The 15,443-nt window shown below is 39.4% G+C and overlaps 1 protein-coding gene across 7 annotated transcripts in view; it reads right to left on the reverse strand.

Annotated features, from left to right (window-relative positions):
* Nucleotides 1-15,443, reverse strand: part of LOC135089551 (uncharacterized) — a 28,557-nt gene that overhangs the window by 1,313 nt on the left and 11,801 nt on the right. For 6 of the 7 annotated variants that reach the window (XM_063985230.1, XM_063985234.1, XM_063985232.1 and 3 more), the window contains exons 8-15: nucleotides 10,255-10,393; nucleotides 9,671-9,834; nucleotides 9,129-9,286; nucleotides 8,524-8,663; nucleotides 7,787-7,903; nucleotides 6,615-6,747; nucleotides 4,638-4,807; nucleotides 2,045-4,233 (exon numbers count right to left, since the gene is read on the reverse strand). In XM_063985230.1, coding sequence (XP_063841300.1) covers nucleotides 2,045-4,233; nucleotides 4,638-4,807; nucleotides 6,615-6,747; nucleotides 7,787-7,903; nucleotides 8,524-8,663; nucleotides 9,129-9,286; nucleotides 9,671-9,834; nucleotides 10,255-10,393 — 3,210 coding nt within the window. The remainder of the gene's footprint in view (nucleotides 1-2,044; nucleotides 4,234-4,637; nucleotides 4,808-6,614; nucleotides 6,748-7,786; nucleotides 7,904-8,523; nucleotides 8,664-9,128; nucleotides 9,287-9,670; nucleotides 9,835-10,254; nucleotides 10,394-15,443) is intronic. The other variant, XM_063985233.1, reaches the window with a different exon arrangement.

A 15,443-nucleotide genomic window follows, 5' to 3' on the forward strand; every position in this document is an offset into this window, starting at 1 on the left:
CAAACAATCTCCAAGAATGAATCTAGTAAGACAACAAAGGATGACCATCAATATTTCAGGATTGTTTAATCCAGCATATTTTCAGTTGGCTATATCCTTTATCCAAATTCTATACATGCTGCGCTCGTGTGATTAGTACACTGTGCACAGTCATACAAAGATGATACTACAATTGTAGCGCAGTACTGTTATTGTGTACTATATGTAGTGAGAAGAGGACATCAAAACATCTACCAGGTATTTAATATATATTACGTATTATCAGCATCTGTATGGAGTTAGTGACAATTTATTATCACTCTGTTGTCTGTGGAATATATTAGAATTAAGGTAGACCAAGAAAACAATAGTAATGAGTGATAACAGAGTACCAAAATATACTCTATGTGCCAAGAGTAAAAGTCACCACTGAGTTTTCTAGTAAAAGATTTTGCTTACTTTTAATTATCAATGTTTTTGTATAGTAATAACAAATTACTACTGCTCTCAATGGAATATGTTAGGATAGAAAATAAAGCAAGTATACTCAAGGAGCAATTTTGACAGTAGGGGCAATTCCGCACCGCTTCACCCATCCATTCAAGTGGCCCTGCATAGTGTATAACTGCACTGAGCAGAAACTTTTTTCCCTCTGATTTTTTTATTTGTGACCCTTATTTCACACTCACTATTACTTCAAAAGAATAAGAAAGTGAAAAATTGTGGCAAAAAAAAAAAACTGCTGCAAAAGCTGAACTGTTGTGCTTCTGTTTGTCACTTGTGTGAAGCTTTAGATACACTATCATCAAATGTGTGTGATATAAAGAAGCAGCAGGAGAAACTGAAATAGTTCTTTACTAACAGTGATTCAAAGGAACAGATGTGCATATGGAAAACAATAAAAGGTGGACAGAGAACAGATCACAATCAAGTAATGGCACTGGTTTGAAGGGTAAAGGAGTGATGGACATACCTGGCACAAAGATGATGGAATAAGTAAAGATGTTTTAAAGAGTCTGGATTAGAACATCACTGTGGATATACTGAATGCTGGTTGCAGAGATTTCAGAAGCACCACTGAATTTCAGCACTTAAAGTTTGTGGAGAACAAGGAAAGAACAGCAGAATGTGTTCACAAGTTGGCTAGGCTTGTGTTTAATTTACTTTCAGTACAGTAACTGTTTCATTTTATCAGAACAAATTCCCTGGCACACAAGATACACTATTTAAGTCTTTTTAGACATCAGGTGTCATAGAGGTGTCAAGGAGAAAATCTCAGTTAATCTAGGAAAAACTGCTCATTTGTGAAGGCTCTAAAACCAAGGATGTCAAAATATTGATGATCAACCTTTTTTGTTCCCATGAAGCTTGTTTTGCACCAAACAAACAAGTTCATAAAATAAGAAAGATTAAATGTGACAAATTAATAAAAAACAAATTCATCACTAATCCAAAGTAAAAGTGAGACAAATGCAATTCTTAAACATTAGCTTAAGATGAAAAGTGCACAATACTGAACTTCTTGCTTGGGTCAGTAAGAAATGGTGTTAAGTGCTACGGTTGTGATAAATAGTGTTAAGGTTGTAATGACAATTTTAAATGTAAGATAGAGACTACAGAATCAATGGCAGCAGTGACAAGATGTTAATATAAGACTTTCTACTCAGTAAGCAACATGGAGGCTCTTGAAAGCAAGCAGTTATTCCTAACTAACTAATCAATATCAGAATACAAATACACTGATATTTCAATATTTTTAACACAATACACTAACATTTTTCTTTAAAAATGCACTCATTACAAACACAAAAAAATCAGGATCAAACTTCTGTAAAAGTAGGACATTTTTTTAGATAACTGTGATGACATGTAGCACAGCGAAAGGTAAACATTCTTCATATGAGAACATAATCTGCGGCAATCTCTCTCTCTCTCTCTCTCTCTCTCTCTCTCTCTCTCTCTCTCTCTCTCTCTCTCTCTAATAAATGGAATACTTGTATAAAGTCTGTTTAAGAAAAGTAGTTAGTGTGCATCATGCTAGAACAAGATATGGAAATTCACTAACCTGGTTGTAATTGACAGTAACTTGAGGGTTGAGGACAAGGGTGGGCTGTAATATGGTGCTCTGGGGTGGAGATGACTCCTGAGCAGGCTGAGGTGAATGAGGTATCCTGGACTGAGATGGAAAATTGATGGAAGGGCCAGAAGAGGCAACTGTCTGTTGAGTAAATTGTGCCATCTGATGTTGTTGTTGCTGCTGCTGCTGCTGCTGTTGTTGATTTTGCAGGTACTGGTGATGAGGTTGTTGTTGACTCTGAAGATAAAACTGTTGCTGTTGCTGTTGATTATGGAGATACTGCTGTTGTTGCTGATGCTGCTGATTCTGAAGATATTGCTGTTGTTGCTGAAGATACTGTTGCTTCTGCTGCCACTCATAGCTCATCTGCATCCCTCCAGCCACACTGCTCATGTTGGAGATGGCTGGTGTCGGCTTGCTACCCTCCACAGTGCCCCACAACATCCCAGACAGCCTATGAGGTGCAAATCCTGCTTGATGTGCTGCAAGCTGAGAGGACTGTGCCATCATACTTGAGCTTCTTGATGGCTGGAGAGACTGTGTAGTAGGATTTTTGCGGAAATACTGACTGGTGTCAATATTGTGGCTAGAGGCGAGACCAAGAGTACGAGAGGAGCTGAGGACATCCAAGTCTGAGAAGGCACTGTTGATTGTGGTGGTGGTGATGACAGTGTTAATAGTAGTAGTAGTAGTAGTAATTGTAGATGTTTGCTGCTGCATTACTGTGTTGAAGTTTTGTCTTGAGCTAGAGTGTCTGCCTGTGCTTGGCTGCTGAGGAGGTGGAAGGGCAGGAACTGTACCAGGCAAGGATGATATACTCTGTACATTGTTGACCTTCATGTTCCTGTCCATGAATGTATTGGCAGAGGCTTGATCTTTCCCAAGTGTCTTTTCCAGCTCAGCTATGAAGGATGGGTCTAATTTGGGAAGACTGGATGCTACTGTAGGTGTGAGTGGCGATGGCAGAGCTAGCTGGGGTGACAATGCACTTCCTGACATATGGAGGGTCACGTGGGCACCCTCCCTTGGTACACTTGACGAGGCAGCCCCTGAATATCTGTTTGGAACATTTCCCATGGACTGCCTGTTACTCCAATTGGATGAGGACAACACTAAAGACGATGACATTGAGGGGGAGGAGGAAGAGGAGGAAGGGGAAGTAAAGGGGACCAGATCTCTTACAGGAGGTATATTAGAGCCCTGTGGTGCTGAATGGGACAATGTAGTGTTCATTTTTTCAGGCTGTGCTATGTTAGTTATCCACATTTGACCAATCTGTTCACTTAACCTATCTTCATTTCTGCTTTCTGGAGTCTCTTGCCCCTGCAGATCTGTGGAGCAGTTAAGGTTTTTGGATGGCCTTGAGCTGTGACGTGAAGAGCTCACCAACTTGCTGACCAAGGAGGAGGTGGAGGCACTCGTCCCTGACATGTGACTGGGTTCTATTCTTCCTGAGGTCAAGTAGGATGCCCCTCCAGATGGCACATTTGGGCTGGGTGCTGGTCTGTTTGTCTGGTAACCACTTGATGACACACTTACTGGAAGCCTGTTCTTATCCTCTGATACTGCACGAGTAAAACTGCTGGACTCAGAGTGAGGCTGGGATGACACATTCTGCTGAGGAGCTCTGTTCACTGCTGAAGCCTGATCTGTAATTCCAACACTACTGCTATTTTCCTCATGAGAAGTGTCTAGAGGAGGCTCATCATAACACCTGACATGAGATGTGTCAAAGGGGTCCTCACCAACATTAGAATAATAATCTTGCCTTTCAGCACTCTCCTCCATACCATCAAAACCACCACTGCCACCTGGTTCAGTGTTCTGGTACTGTGAGCTTGCTTCATGGCTGTTCTCTAATGCATAATTCTCCTGAGAGTCACTCTGTTCATCGTCCCAGTCATCAGAGAAATCAGAGTTATTGCTGAATTCGTCCACATCCCCACCAGCAGGAACTGAGAACTCAGGCTGTGGGAGCTCACAGTGCTCGTGAAACACCTGACTTCTGGGCTCCTGAAGTTGGTTATGCACCTGGTTTGGGAGAGGGCCACCTTGCTTTCTCTGACGGTTAGGAGACCAGTGGGATGAGGTGCCAGGATTTGCTGCAATGGCTGGGGAGCTGTTGGTCAGGTTCATGTAGGTGCACTGGTTACCTTCTCCTGCACAAAGATCAATGCCTTAATTTTAAGTCAATACTTTCAAGTGCTTCATGCTCTCACTAGCATTATTTTCAAAAGACATGAAAGATAAACAGTTAGGTTTTTTATGGGTGTTACTTCTTATTGTGGCACAGAATTCTTGTTAAACTATCATTAGAATAATGAAAACCCTTGATAACCCCAATAACTTCCCGTTAAAAGTAACTGAAATAAGACACTAAATTGATAAATGATTTGAAAATATGGACCTAAGATTTGTGATAATATCTTTAACCCCTGCACAATGATTATCAATATCAATATGATTAATCTATATTTTCATAGTAAAGAAAAACTCCCTTGAAATATCAACTTTTCTTTCTTTTCAAATTATGTAAGAATACTGAGACTGACACTTAAGCAAGAGTGGACCAGGCACTCACTTGGGTTGATGTTGCAGTATTCTGGGAAGGCTGAGGAAACTGGGTCATACAGGGAGGATAGGCTTCCCCTCAGCTGTCCATTAACTTCTCCTATACCACCCGGCCGAAGGTCTGTGAAGGAGTGGGACCTCTGGTGACCACTCTCTGAGAGGTCAATCAGGATCTCATCTCTAAGGGAATTAAAATAAGACATAATCAATCAGTACCAATACATCATACATTAAATGAGTAGCTGCATGACACAAGGGGCCACGTGCTAACCATGGTGAAATTGAGTTAATAATATATTCTGTTCTATAATTTCCCCTACCTCTTAGAAATAACATTGATGCGTGCAGCTAACGTCCATTAATCATAGTAGTGTATACCTCATAAACCATGCTATCACCATCACTATCTCTTTCAGTAAATATCAAATGTTTGAAAAGGCAGCTGTTGATAATGATAATTAATTTTAGCACAAAACATTAGTGTGCACTATTACTAAAAAAATTAGTGTTACACACATGAAAGTTTCCATAAATGACAATAAAAAAGTTTATTGTGGGGGGCACATAAGTTTTCTCTTATCAACACATGCCATACCAGCCAGCCCAAACTGTCGTACAGCCAATGCCAATATTTTTATGTTTTGTGTCAAGTTATTATAGGAAGCCATGTTATTAAGGTACAATTATTACTTAACTATTGCTAAGAGAGAGAGAGAGAGAGAGAGAGAGAGAGAGAGAGAGAGAGAGAGAGAGAGAGAGAGAGAGAGAGAGAGAGAGAGAGAGAGAGAGAGAGAGAGAGAGAGAGAGAGAAAAAAAAATAGAAATTATTATACATCTGGCAGCATTGTCCATCCTCCCCTGACCTCCTCCTAGAGAGAGTGGTGCCAAGACAACATAACTGAGCCAGCAGGAAGCACTAAAATTATTGTCATGGAGTGTTTTACTTAGGAGTATGAGTGTGTTCTTAATGAATTATTAAGAGATCTTGCATGTCAATACATTTTTTTTATTCAAAGGTTTACTGAGCTATGTGAAAGTTTCAAAATCTGAAAATGTTTCCTGCTTAACACACTGAATTATTCCTCATTTCATAACTCTAATTATTCAATGTAATGAAATCAGAAATATATCATGTAAAAGCCAAGGAAATGTAGTCTATAATGAGATATAACACACAATTGTATATACTCTGTATAGGACACACAAGACAAGTAAAGTAAAGCAATAGTGAAAAACCAACGCATGCAGTGTGCTTACTTTTAAATGCAATTTACTCATTTGTTTACTTTTGGCACTTGGCCCCTTGTCACAGCCAGCTACCCAAATAGTGGCTATGAAAGGGTTAAGCAGGGCAGCAGCCAACTGCTTTAAAAAAGAAGAGCAAAGAAACAGACTGAGTTGATAGTGACCACAGCAAGCCCAGACAAAAGGGATTTATGCCATGGTTGGTTGGTTGGATAGCTGGTTGGACTGAGTCATCTCACTGTTCTAGAACCAAAGCCAGCAATTTTCACACCATGGCTATCCAAATCTGGGCTTATCATTGAGTACAAAGCTAAGGGTTTCTTCATTCCTACAAACCTCAGAGGTGCCCAGATAGCTTAAAGATTTATGTCAAGTGAGAATATGGGCTGTCACAGAGGGAACACAGGGGTCTGAGAGCCCCTATACCCTGCCACCCAGGCAGCTCTGAGTACTCTCTAAAACAGGACTTCTGAATACCTAGAGCTGAATTAAATTCGGTATTTCTTGCCATTCATTCACAGGAACCTAGCCATCTCTAAGAGGCAAATCACTGCTGCACCTGTAAGTCCCCATCAATACCACTTGAAGGAAAAAAATGGTCATGGGTCAGTGGCTCCCCAGGCTAGCATCACCCTTGGATGGAATATATTAGATAAAGGAAGAATATAAAAGATGGAATATGGTATGGTAAGAGTTCCTTAAGCCAACCCACTTTACATTTACTACAAAATAAACCACTCACCTGCCCTTTGAAGTCTTCTTGGGGTTCTTCAGGGTTTGTGCACGAGGTGAATCTTCAGGGCCCTTCTCATTGACCAATCGGCCATAGTTGAACTGCCGCTGCTGTCCGTGTTTGAGCCGCAGGGACTGAGGCTCTGTTGGGAGAGTGATTGAGGCAAGCATTCACTAATGAGAAAAACATCATGGTAATCTCAAAAGTCTTCAAAGCTACACTACCTATCTGCATACCAGGCAATGAGCTGAAAATAATAATAATAATAATAATAATAATAATAATAATAATAATAATAATAATAATAATAATATTAATAATAATAATAACAATAATAATAATAATAATAATATTAATAATATTAATAATAATAATAATAATAATAATAATAATAATAATAATAATAATTATTATTATTATTATTATTATTATTATTATTATTATTATTATCATCTTTATTATTATTATAACAAGCACACTAAAGAGAAGGCTAACCGTGTCCTCACTCTATCAGTTTTAGTTGTGGTCCCCTATATACATGAAATATACTGGCAGTACAGTATTCTTCCAACCTAATAGCAGCATACTAGACAAACAAATGGAATGCTAAAAACAAAAACCCATAAATTTAGAAAGAAGCATATAAACTTGGTTAATCAACAACTGCCTAAACAACCACACAATGGCAAAGTTCTTAAAACTAAAAAAGCAGAATAACAGAAGCCAAGATATCATAAAATCAATGAAGTAAATCAATCAGATAAAGTAAATTAAACATGGTATAATCTAATCACATGCTAAATTAATTATTTTGATATGGTCAAACACATGATTAAATATAAATATAAATACAAGAGTAAAAGTAAAAAGTATGTACTTAATACAAACTGTCTATTTACACTAGGCTGGCATCCTCCTTAAAGGAAGGTGGCCTAGAAACACTGTAGGAATAAGAATACGGAGGAGGGAATTCATAGTTCCATCCCTCTGCCCAATTTATTTATCTTAAACAAAGCACTGAAAATACAGTGACATTATTCTTCCAGTATGGCTAAAGAGCGTACAAGCAGACTCCACTCCATAAGGGTAATGAACAAGCTGGGAATGACTGAAGAGATCAAGAGTGAAGCACATGAGTACTTGACCAGCACCACTCTTACAAGCCATCCTCAGCCACTCACTGTCTCTGCGGGAAGTGACGGAACCCATCTTGTCATGGGGCTGCATGGGGTTGCCGAGGTACATGGGATCAATGAAGGCTGGACTCCCCCATGTCTTGCCACGAATGCCTCCATGACCTTGGGGGACAGGATCAAATGAAGTTATGTACTGCATTCTTCATTCATGAATCAAGTGTGGGAGTACTGTATGCTGCATTCTTTCAAGGCCTGTAATAAAGCTTTCCTACCTGCCTCCTTTATATGAATATACTGAATACTTAAAGGAACAGCAAAAGGTAAATGCAAATGTAAGAATAGAGTTTCTTCTTTGGTTTATCACTTTTTTCTGTCTTTCTTGTTTGGGAGTGGGCTGGTTATATGAAAATAATTTATAAAAAGAAAAATGTACTATTACCAGTTACGAGGCTGCAATTTTCATTTATACCTTGAAAAAATTAGTCATAGCAAATGAGTTCCCATCTGCTTTTTTGATGTGTTAATTTAATAAATCATAAAAATGCAGAAACAAGCATAAGATTATAACACCATGCCTATGGAAGCTTTAAAGTGGGATGGGTAACCATTAATTTCTTTCAGTTCACATACGTTCTGATTCCTCTGTCTCCCACTTTTCTCTCTCTCTTTCAGTTGCTATTCAGTGTTCATTTTAGTTCCCTTACCATAATTTTTGCCTTTGTTCTTCCTCTCTCCATTCTTTACATCACTAAACTATTTGCACATACCACAACTCTCTGTACCTGTGTGGATGAAAGAGTGGTCCAGAGGCTTGCTGATGTCCTGGTTGGCAAGGGGTCTCCGTGGATTTGTTATGCAGCGTGGAAACTTGCCAATACAGAAGGTCCTCTGGTTCTGGCCCTTCCACCAGTAGTCCTCCGCTCTGTCAAGACATTGCAACATGTCACACTGCACAACTTGTCTTGCTTTTGGGTGTGTTACATCATGACTCACAGGAGCTATGCATTTGAAAAATCCTTTTTACTGTAGGACAAGTAATTCCATAAATTTTTGGTTGTAATAAAAAAATGTACTTATTCTGCTGGTCCTTGATAATACATTTATGAATGCTTGATTTACAATTTTTTAAGCTCCAAATAAAAAAAAGATAATTTTGTCCTTTCTGATTATGAATGTAAATTCACATTCACAAATATGAAATATAAAAAACTGATCACATATATACTACAATATTACAAAGAAAAAAACTATTGATCCTATTTCCTGAAATTCAGGTTTACCAAAATAAGAAATGGAATGCAATGATATATTAAGATGAAAAAAAGAGAGAGAAAAAGAAAAAAAGTGCTGAATAAGATATTCCATGAATTTGTCAGTACTGACTCACCTTCCATCAATAACGGCAACAACATCATTCACCTGCACACCTAGGCCACCCTCCTCCTCCCACACCTGCACCACCTTCAGTGTGTCCGGCATGATGGCAGACACCCGCTGGTACACCTGACCAAAGGTTGGTCTTGCTGATGGGTCTTGTGCCCAGCACTGGAAAGGGTAGTGCTCCTCTGTTAGTCATGTGTGGCTCTGTGGCTCACCAAGGAGTGTGTCTTTAAGTGTAAAAGTCTGTAGCGTGTTTGCTGGTGTATTTGTATAAGGAGAGTTTAAATGTAAATCATCAGCTCCTATCTCACAACAAGAAGGTACAGATCTCAAGAAGTCACAAACTCTCACCGTTCATACTACAAGAGGTGTATATATATATATATATATATATATATATATATATATATATATATATATATATATATATATATATATATATATATATATATATATATATATATATATATATATATATATATATATATATATATATATAAAGAAAAGAAAAGAGAAAGAAAGAAAAAAATAAATAAAAATCAAACTGACCTCCAAGAGCAAGGTATAAATATCAGCAGGGCAGGCAGCAGGGCAGGTGAGACGCTCTCCTTCCTGGTCTATCTTCCTCAGTATCTGCTGTCCATTGAGCCCTGCCCATGGGTCCTCACCAAAAGAAAACATCTCCCACAATGTCACCCCATACATCCATACATCTGAAAGCACATATAAATGAACTATTTGACTCATTCTGATGGTGGAGATCAGCCATTCTTTCCACAAATTGTTCTTTAATCAGCCTACATCAGTCCACTAAAGAACCAAAACAACTTTATTCTTAGTTGTTGAGTTTTCGTGCCTCTACCGTCATCAGTCCTCTCTCTGTCCAGCTCATAATCACACCTCACTGTTTGTTGAAAATTAATTTTTACTCAACAATAATAGTGTCCCTTTTATGCACAAAAAAATAGTATAAATATCTATTTAATTAGCTAACGGGCATTGAGTAATGCCAATAATCTCAGCATGATTTTGCACTTTTTCCCATTGAAACACAATATAAATAACAGTGGTCCTAATGGCTCTGATATAAATCAACTACATTAAGATGAGGACACCTGAACACACACACTTACCTGAGGCATGTGAGAAATGCTTGCTTTTAAGGGATTCTGGGGCACACCATGGGAACGGGACCTTTTTCTGTTCACTCATGACATAACAGTCCTCCTGCTGGGGTAGTGCCCGCATCAAGCCAAAGTCACCAATCTTGAGCTGCGAGAGGAAAAGATTACATGTTCAAGGATAGCCAAGTAAAATGATGCATTGAAGGGATTAAAAAGAAATAGACCTAACAAGATATCTGCTTTATAGATATTATATACATTTCTAGTGTTAGTGTATGAACCCTTTCCCTTAGCAATACAACAGCACATAGTGAGGAGGCAGTAGGCACCTGCTAAAATGGTAATTACTCCCAGTGAGGTCTAAAGCACTGGATCAGGGGGTGCTGTAAACCTATCATTAAACCCAACTGTAACCACACTGAACTTGTGTCTCACAACAAAAAGGGGGCAGTCACAGCCTTCCCTCTAAAGACAACTCTCTTCCTTCACACAAAACTACAAGCACCTAATCACACACACCCTTCACTCAAAATTCAAAATTATCATGGCAACTCCTACACCAGCCTCGGAGTCCCCATCTGGGGAGGGGACCACAATTGTCCCCAGGTTGGAATGCTATTCCGTTATCAACCGCAAGTGTCTTGACGCCCCCTTCAACTTTTTCTTCACTAACTTCTGCAACATTTGCAGTCTTAGATCTATTTTTCTATCTGTAGAACACCACCTCTCCTCTACTAAACTTCATCTTTTTTTCCTCAATGAAATACAGGTGTCTGAGGCAACTGACAATAGCCCCTTTTCTGTTCCCTACTACTTTTTCTATCCTCATTTTAAGTCCAAAGCTGGATGTTGCATCTATGTGCACAATGACTTAACCTGCTCTCATGCCCACGCTCTTGAATCTTCTGAGCTCTCCACCATCTGGCTACAACTACAGAGTCACTTTCAAACTAAATTTATCTGTGCTGTATACCTCTCACCTAACTCCTCTGACTATAAGAAATTCTTTGACTACTTAACTTCCAAAGTAGAGCACATTCTGACTCTATTCCCTTTTGCAGAGATCTCCATTCTTAGGGAATTCAATGTTCACCATGAGCTCTGGCTTTCCTGTCTTCACTGACCATCCTGGTGAACTAGCCTTTAACTTTGCTATCCTCCACAACCTAGAGTAATTGGTGCAACACCCTACTCATATTCCTGACTGTCTTGGAGATATGTCCAACATTCTTGACCTTTCCTAACATCTAATCCTCTCCTCTGATCACAAAGTCATGTCTGTATCTTGTCGTATCACTCCAATCCCTCCTCAGGATCCCCCTAAGCGGAGGTGCCTCTGGCATTTTGCCTCTGCTAATTGTGGGGACTTGGAATAAGTACTGCTTCTGTGTATGAGCACCAAGCGCATAACAGAGGTGATAGTGTCTGGCATGGAGGCATGCATTCCTCACTCTTTTTCTCGTCCTAAACCTTCCAAACCTTGGTTTAACACAGCTTGTTCTCGTGCTATACATGATAGAGAGGCGGCCCATAAAAGGTACTTGAGCCTTCCATCACCAGAATCTCATGTGCTTTATATTTCTACCCGGAACCATGCCAAATCTGTTCTCCAACTAGCCAAAAACTCCTTCATTAATGGAAAGTGTCAAAATCTTTCAAGATCTAATTCCCCTCGTGACTTCTGACACTTAACCAAAAACATCTCCAATAACTTTGCTTCTTCTTTTCCTCCTTTATTTCAACCAGATGGCACCACTGCTATCACATCTATCTATAAAGCTGAACTCTTCGCTCAAACCTTCACTAAAAACTCTACCTTAGATGATTCAGGGCTTGTTCCTCTCTCTGACTATTTCATGCTACCTTAAAAATTCTTTGTAATGATGTTTTTTTATGCCCTCGCTCGCCTAAACCCTTGGAAGGCTTGTGGATCTGATGTGGTCTCTCCTATTGTTCTCCAAAACTAAGCCTCCGTGCTTGCACTTTGCCTTGTCAAACTCTTTCAACTTTGTCAACATCTACCTTTCCTTCTTGCTGGAACTTCGCCTACATGCCTACATTCGACATGTTCCTAAAAGGAGTGACTGTTCTAATCCATCAAACTACTATCCAACTGCTTTAATTTCCTGCCTATCTAAAGTTTTTTAATCTATCCTCAACAGGAAGATTCTTAAAGAGCTATCACTTCACAACCTTCTATCTGATCACCAGTATGGGTTCCGTCAAGGCCACTCTAATGGTGATCTTCTGGCTTTCCTTACTGAGTCTTGGTCATCCTCTTTTAGAGATTTTAGTGAAACTTTTGCTGTTGCCTTAGACATATCAAAAGCTTTTGATAGAGTCTGGCACAAAGCTTTGAATTCCAAACTAACTGTGTTCCTCAAGGTTCTGTCCTGTTACCCACTCTTTTCCTATTATTCATTAATGAGCTTTTAAACCAAATTTCTTGTCCTATCCACTCCTATGCTGATGATACCACCCTGCACTTTTCCACATCTTTTCATAGATGTCCAACCCTTCAATAAGTAAACAATTCATGCAGGGAAGTCACAAAATACCTGATTTCTGATTTCTCTAAAATTTCTGATTGGGGCGGAGCAAACTTAGTATTGTTCAATGCTCTAAAACTCAATTCCTTCATCTATCAACTCGACACAACTTTCTTGACAATTAACCCCTCTTCTTCATTGACACTCAACTGTCCCCTTCTTCTACAGTGAAAACTCTTGGTCTGTCGTTTACTTACAATCTAAACTGGAAACTTCACATCTCATCTCTAGCTAAAACAGCTTCTATGAAGTTAGGTGTTCTGAGATGTTTCCACCAGTTTTTCTCACTCTTCCAGCTGCCAACTCTGTACAGGGGCCTTATCTGTTCATGTATGGAGTATGCTTCACGTGTCCGGGGGGTTCCACTCATACCGCTCTTCTAGACAGGGTGGAATCAAAAGCTTTTTGTCTCATTAACTCCTCTCCTCTAACTGACTGTCTTCAGCCTCTTTCTCACTGCCATAATGTTGCATCTCTTGCTATCTTCTACTGTTATTTTCATGCTAACTGCTCTTCTGATCTTGCTAACTGCATGCCTCCCCTCTTCCAATGGCCTTGCTGCACAAGACTTCCTTCTTTCTCTCGAACCTATTCTATTCATCTCTTTAAATGCAAGAGTTAACCAGTATTCTCAATCACTCATCCCTTTCTCTGGTAAACTCTGGAGTTCCCTTCCTGCTTCTGTATTTCCACCTTCCTGACTCAAATTCTTTCAAGAGGGAGGTTTCAAGAAAATTATCCTTCAATTTTTTACTAAAACTTTGGACGCTATTCGAAGACCAGCATCTCAGTGGGCCATTTTTTTTGTTGGATTTTTGTTGCCTTTGGCCAGTCTCCTCCTACATAAAGAAAAAAAGTTCATAAGTACTGTATTTGCAGGCACATTAGACACATTTTTTCTTGAAAAAAGTATTTAATAATTACTGTGTGTCTAATGCAGCTGTAGTATAGATGCCTAGGCCTGTAAGCCTAGGCCTATAGGTGTGAAGTTGAATTATTGTGCTTAGTACACTAAGCACAAGTATTGTTACTAATTATATTACTACTAATAAAATTCTCTCTCTCTCTCTCTCTCTCTCTCTCTCTCACTCATACACACACACACACACACACACACAGAGAGAGAGAGAGAGAGAGAGAGAGAGAGAGAGAGAGAGAGAGAGAGAGAGAGAGAGAGAGAGAGAGAGAGAGAGAGAGAGAGAGAGAGAGACAGAGAGAGAGAGAGAGAGAGAGAGGAGAGAGAGAGAGAGAGAGAGAGAGAGAGAGAGAGAGAGAGAGAGAGAGAGAGAGAGAGAGAGAGAGAGAGAGAGAGAGAGAGAGAGAGAGAGAGAGAGAGAGAATCATCATCTCTTCTCTAAATGTCTGCCTTCAGCCTCTTTCTCATCACCACAGTGTTGCATTTCTTGCTATCTTCTACTGGTATTTTCACACTAACTGCTCTTCTTAACTTGCTAACTGCATACCTCTCCTCCTCTCCCAGCCTCACTGCCCAAGACTTTCTTCCTTCTCCCATCCCTATTCTGTCAATCTTTCTAATGCAAGAGTTAACCAGTATCCTCAATCATTCATCCTTTTCTCTGGTAAACTCTGGAACTCCCTGCCTGCTTCTGTATTTTCTCCTTTCTATGACTTGAACTCTTTCAAGAGGGAGGTTTCAAGACACTTATCCTTTTTTTTTATTATTCTATCTGACATCTCTGTGGGAATTGGCATTAAGTGGGTCTTTCTTTTGTTAAAAATTTTTGTTGTCCTTGGCCAATGGCCCTCATACATAATACATGCACACACACACAAGTCCTGCCCAGCTGATTGGACGCATCCACAACAGCTCCAAGGATTTACCTAGGTTTTGGTTGCACAGGGAGCTGAGCTGGAGTCCTGTCTTCATAACAGAGAACTGTGTGATGTGTGAGTGCAGGGAAGTGGTGTAAATCCGGAAGTGACCAAAAGGGTGACACAGGAGAGTAGTGAAAGGTAAACATTGTCAGTGATATCAACAGGGAAGATGGCAGCCGGCATGGTAAAAGTTTTCGAAGGATTCAAGGATGAGGACCTCAATGTAGCTCATACAAATAAATGAATGTGGAAAATTGAGAAAGAAAATGTGAATATAAGAGAAGAAATATGTAACTTAGCAATGATAGTAAAGACATGGAAGGAAGAGAGAGAGGTGGGTGGTGACAATGTAAAAAAGATATCGAGTGATATAACGGAGATGAAGAAGAGGGAAATAGAAAAAGAAAATAAAGAACTGAGAGAAGAGGCAACAGAAATAGTGGACTTAAACAAGAAGTATTGTGAAAAAAATCAAGAAACTCAAGGAAGAGAACAAGGAATTAAAAGAAAGCTTTACAAGAGAGAGAGAGAGAGAGATTAAGGTTGAAAAGTAAAAGAGTTAGTGACAGAGGAAGTAAAAAATTGGAAAGCAGAGAGAGAACAACAAAAGGTGGATATGGAGGAGATAATAAGGCAACAGCAACAGGAACACAAAAAGGACATGGAAAAGCAAGTGATTAAATTAATAAAGGATAAAAGTAATCTTGTGGGAGACACAGTACAGAGAAAGATGTATGTGGTGGTATTTGGGGTCAAGGAGAACCTACCCATGAAAATAGCCAGAGAGAGAAAGAAGAGGCAAAAAGGGGCTAA

The sequence above is a fragment of the Scylla paramamosain genome, chromosome 33 (assembly GCF_035594125.1).
Source record: "Scylla paramamosain isolate STU-SP2022 chromosome 33, ASM3559412v1, whole genome shotgun sequence".
NCBI lineage: Eukaryota > Metazoa > Arthropoda > Malacostraca > Decapoda > Portunidae > Scylla > Scylla paramamosain.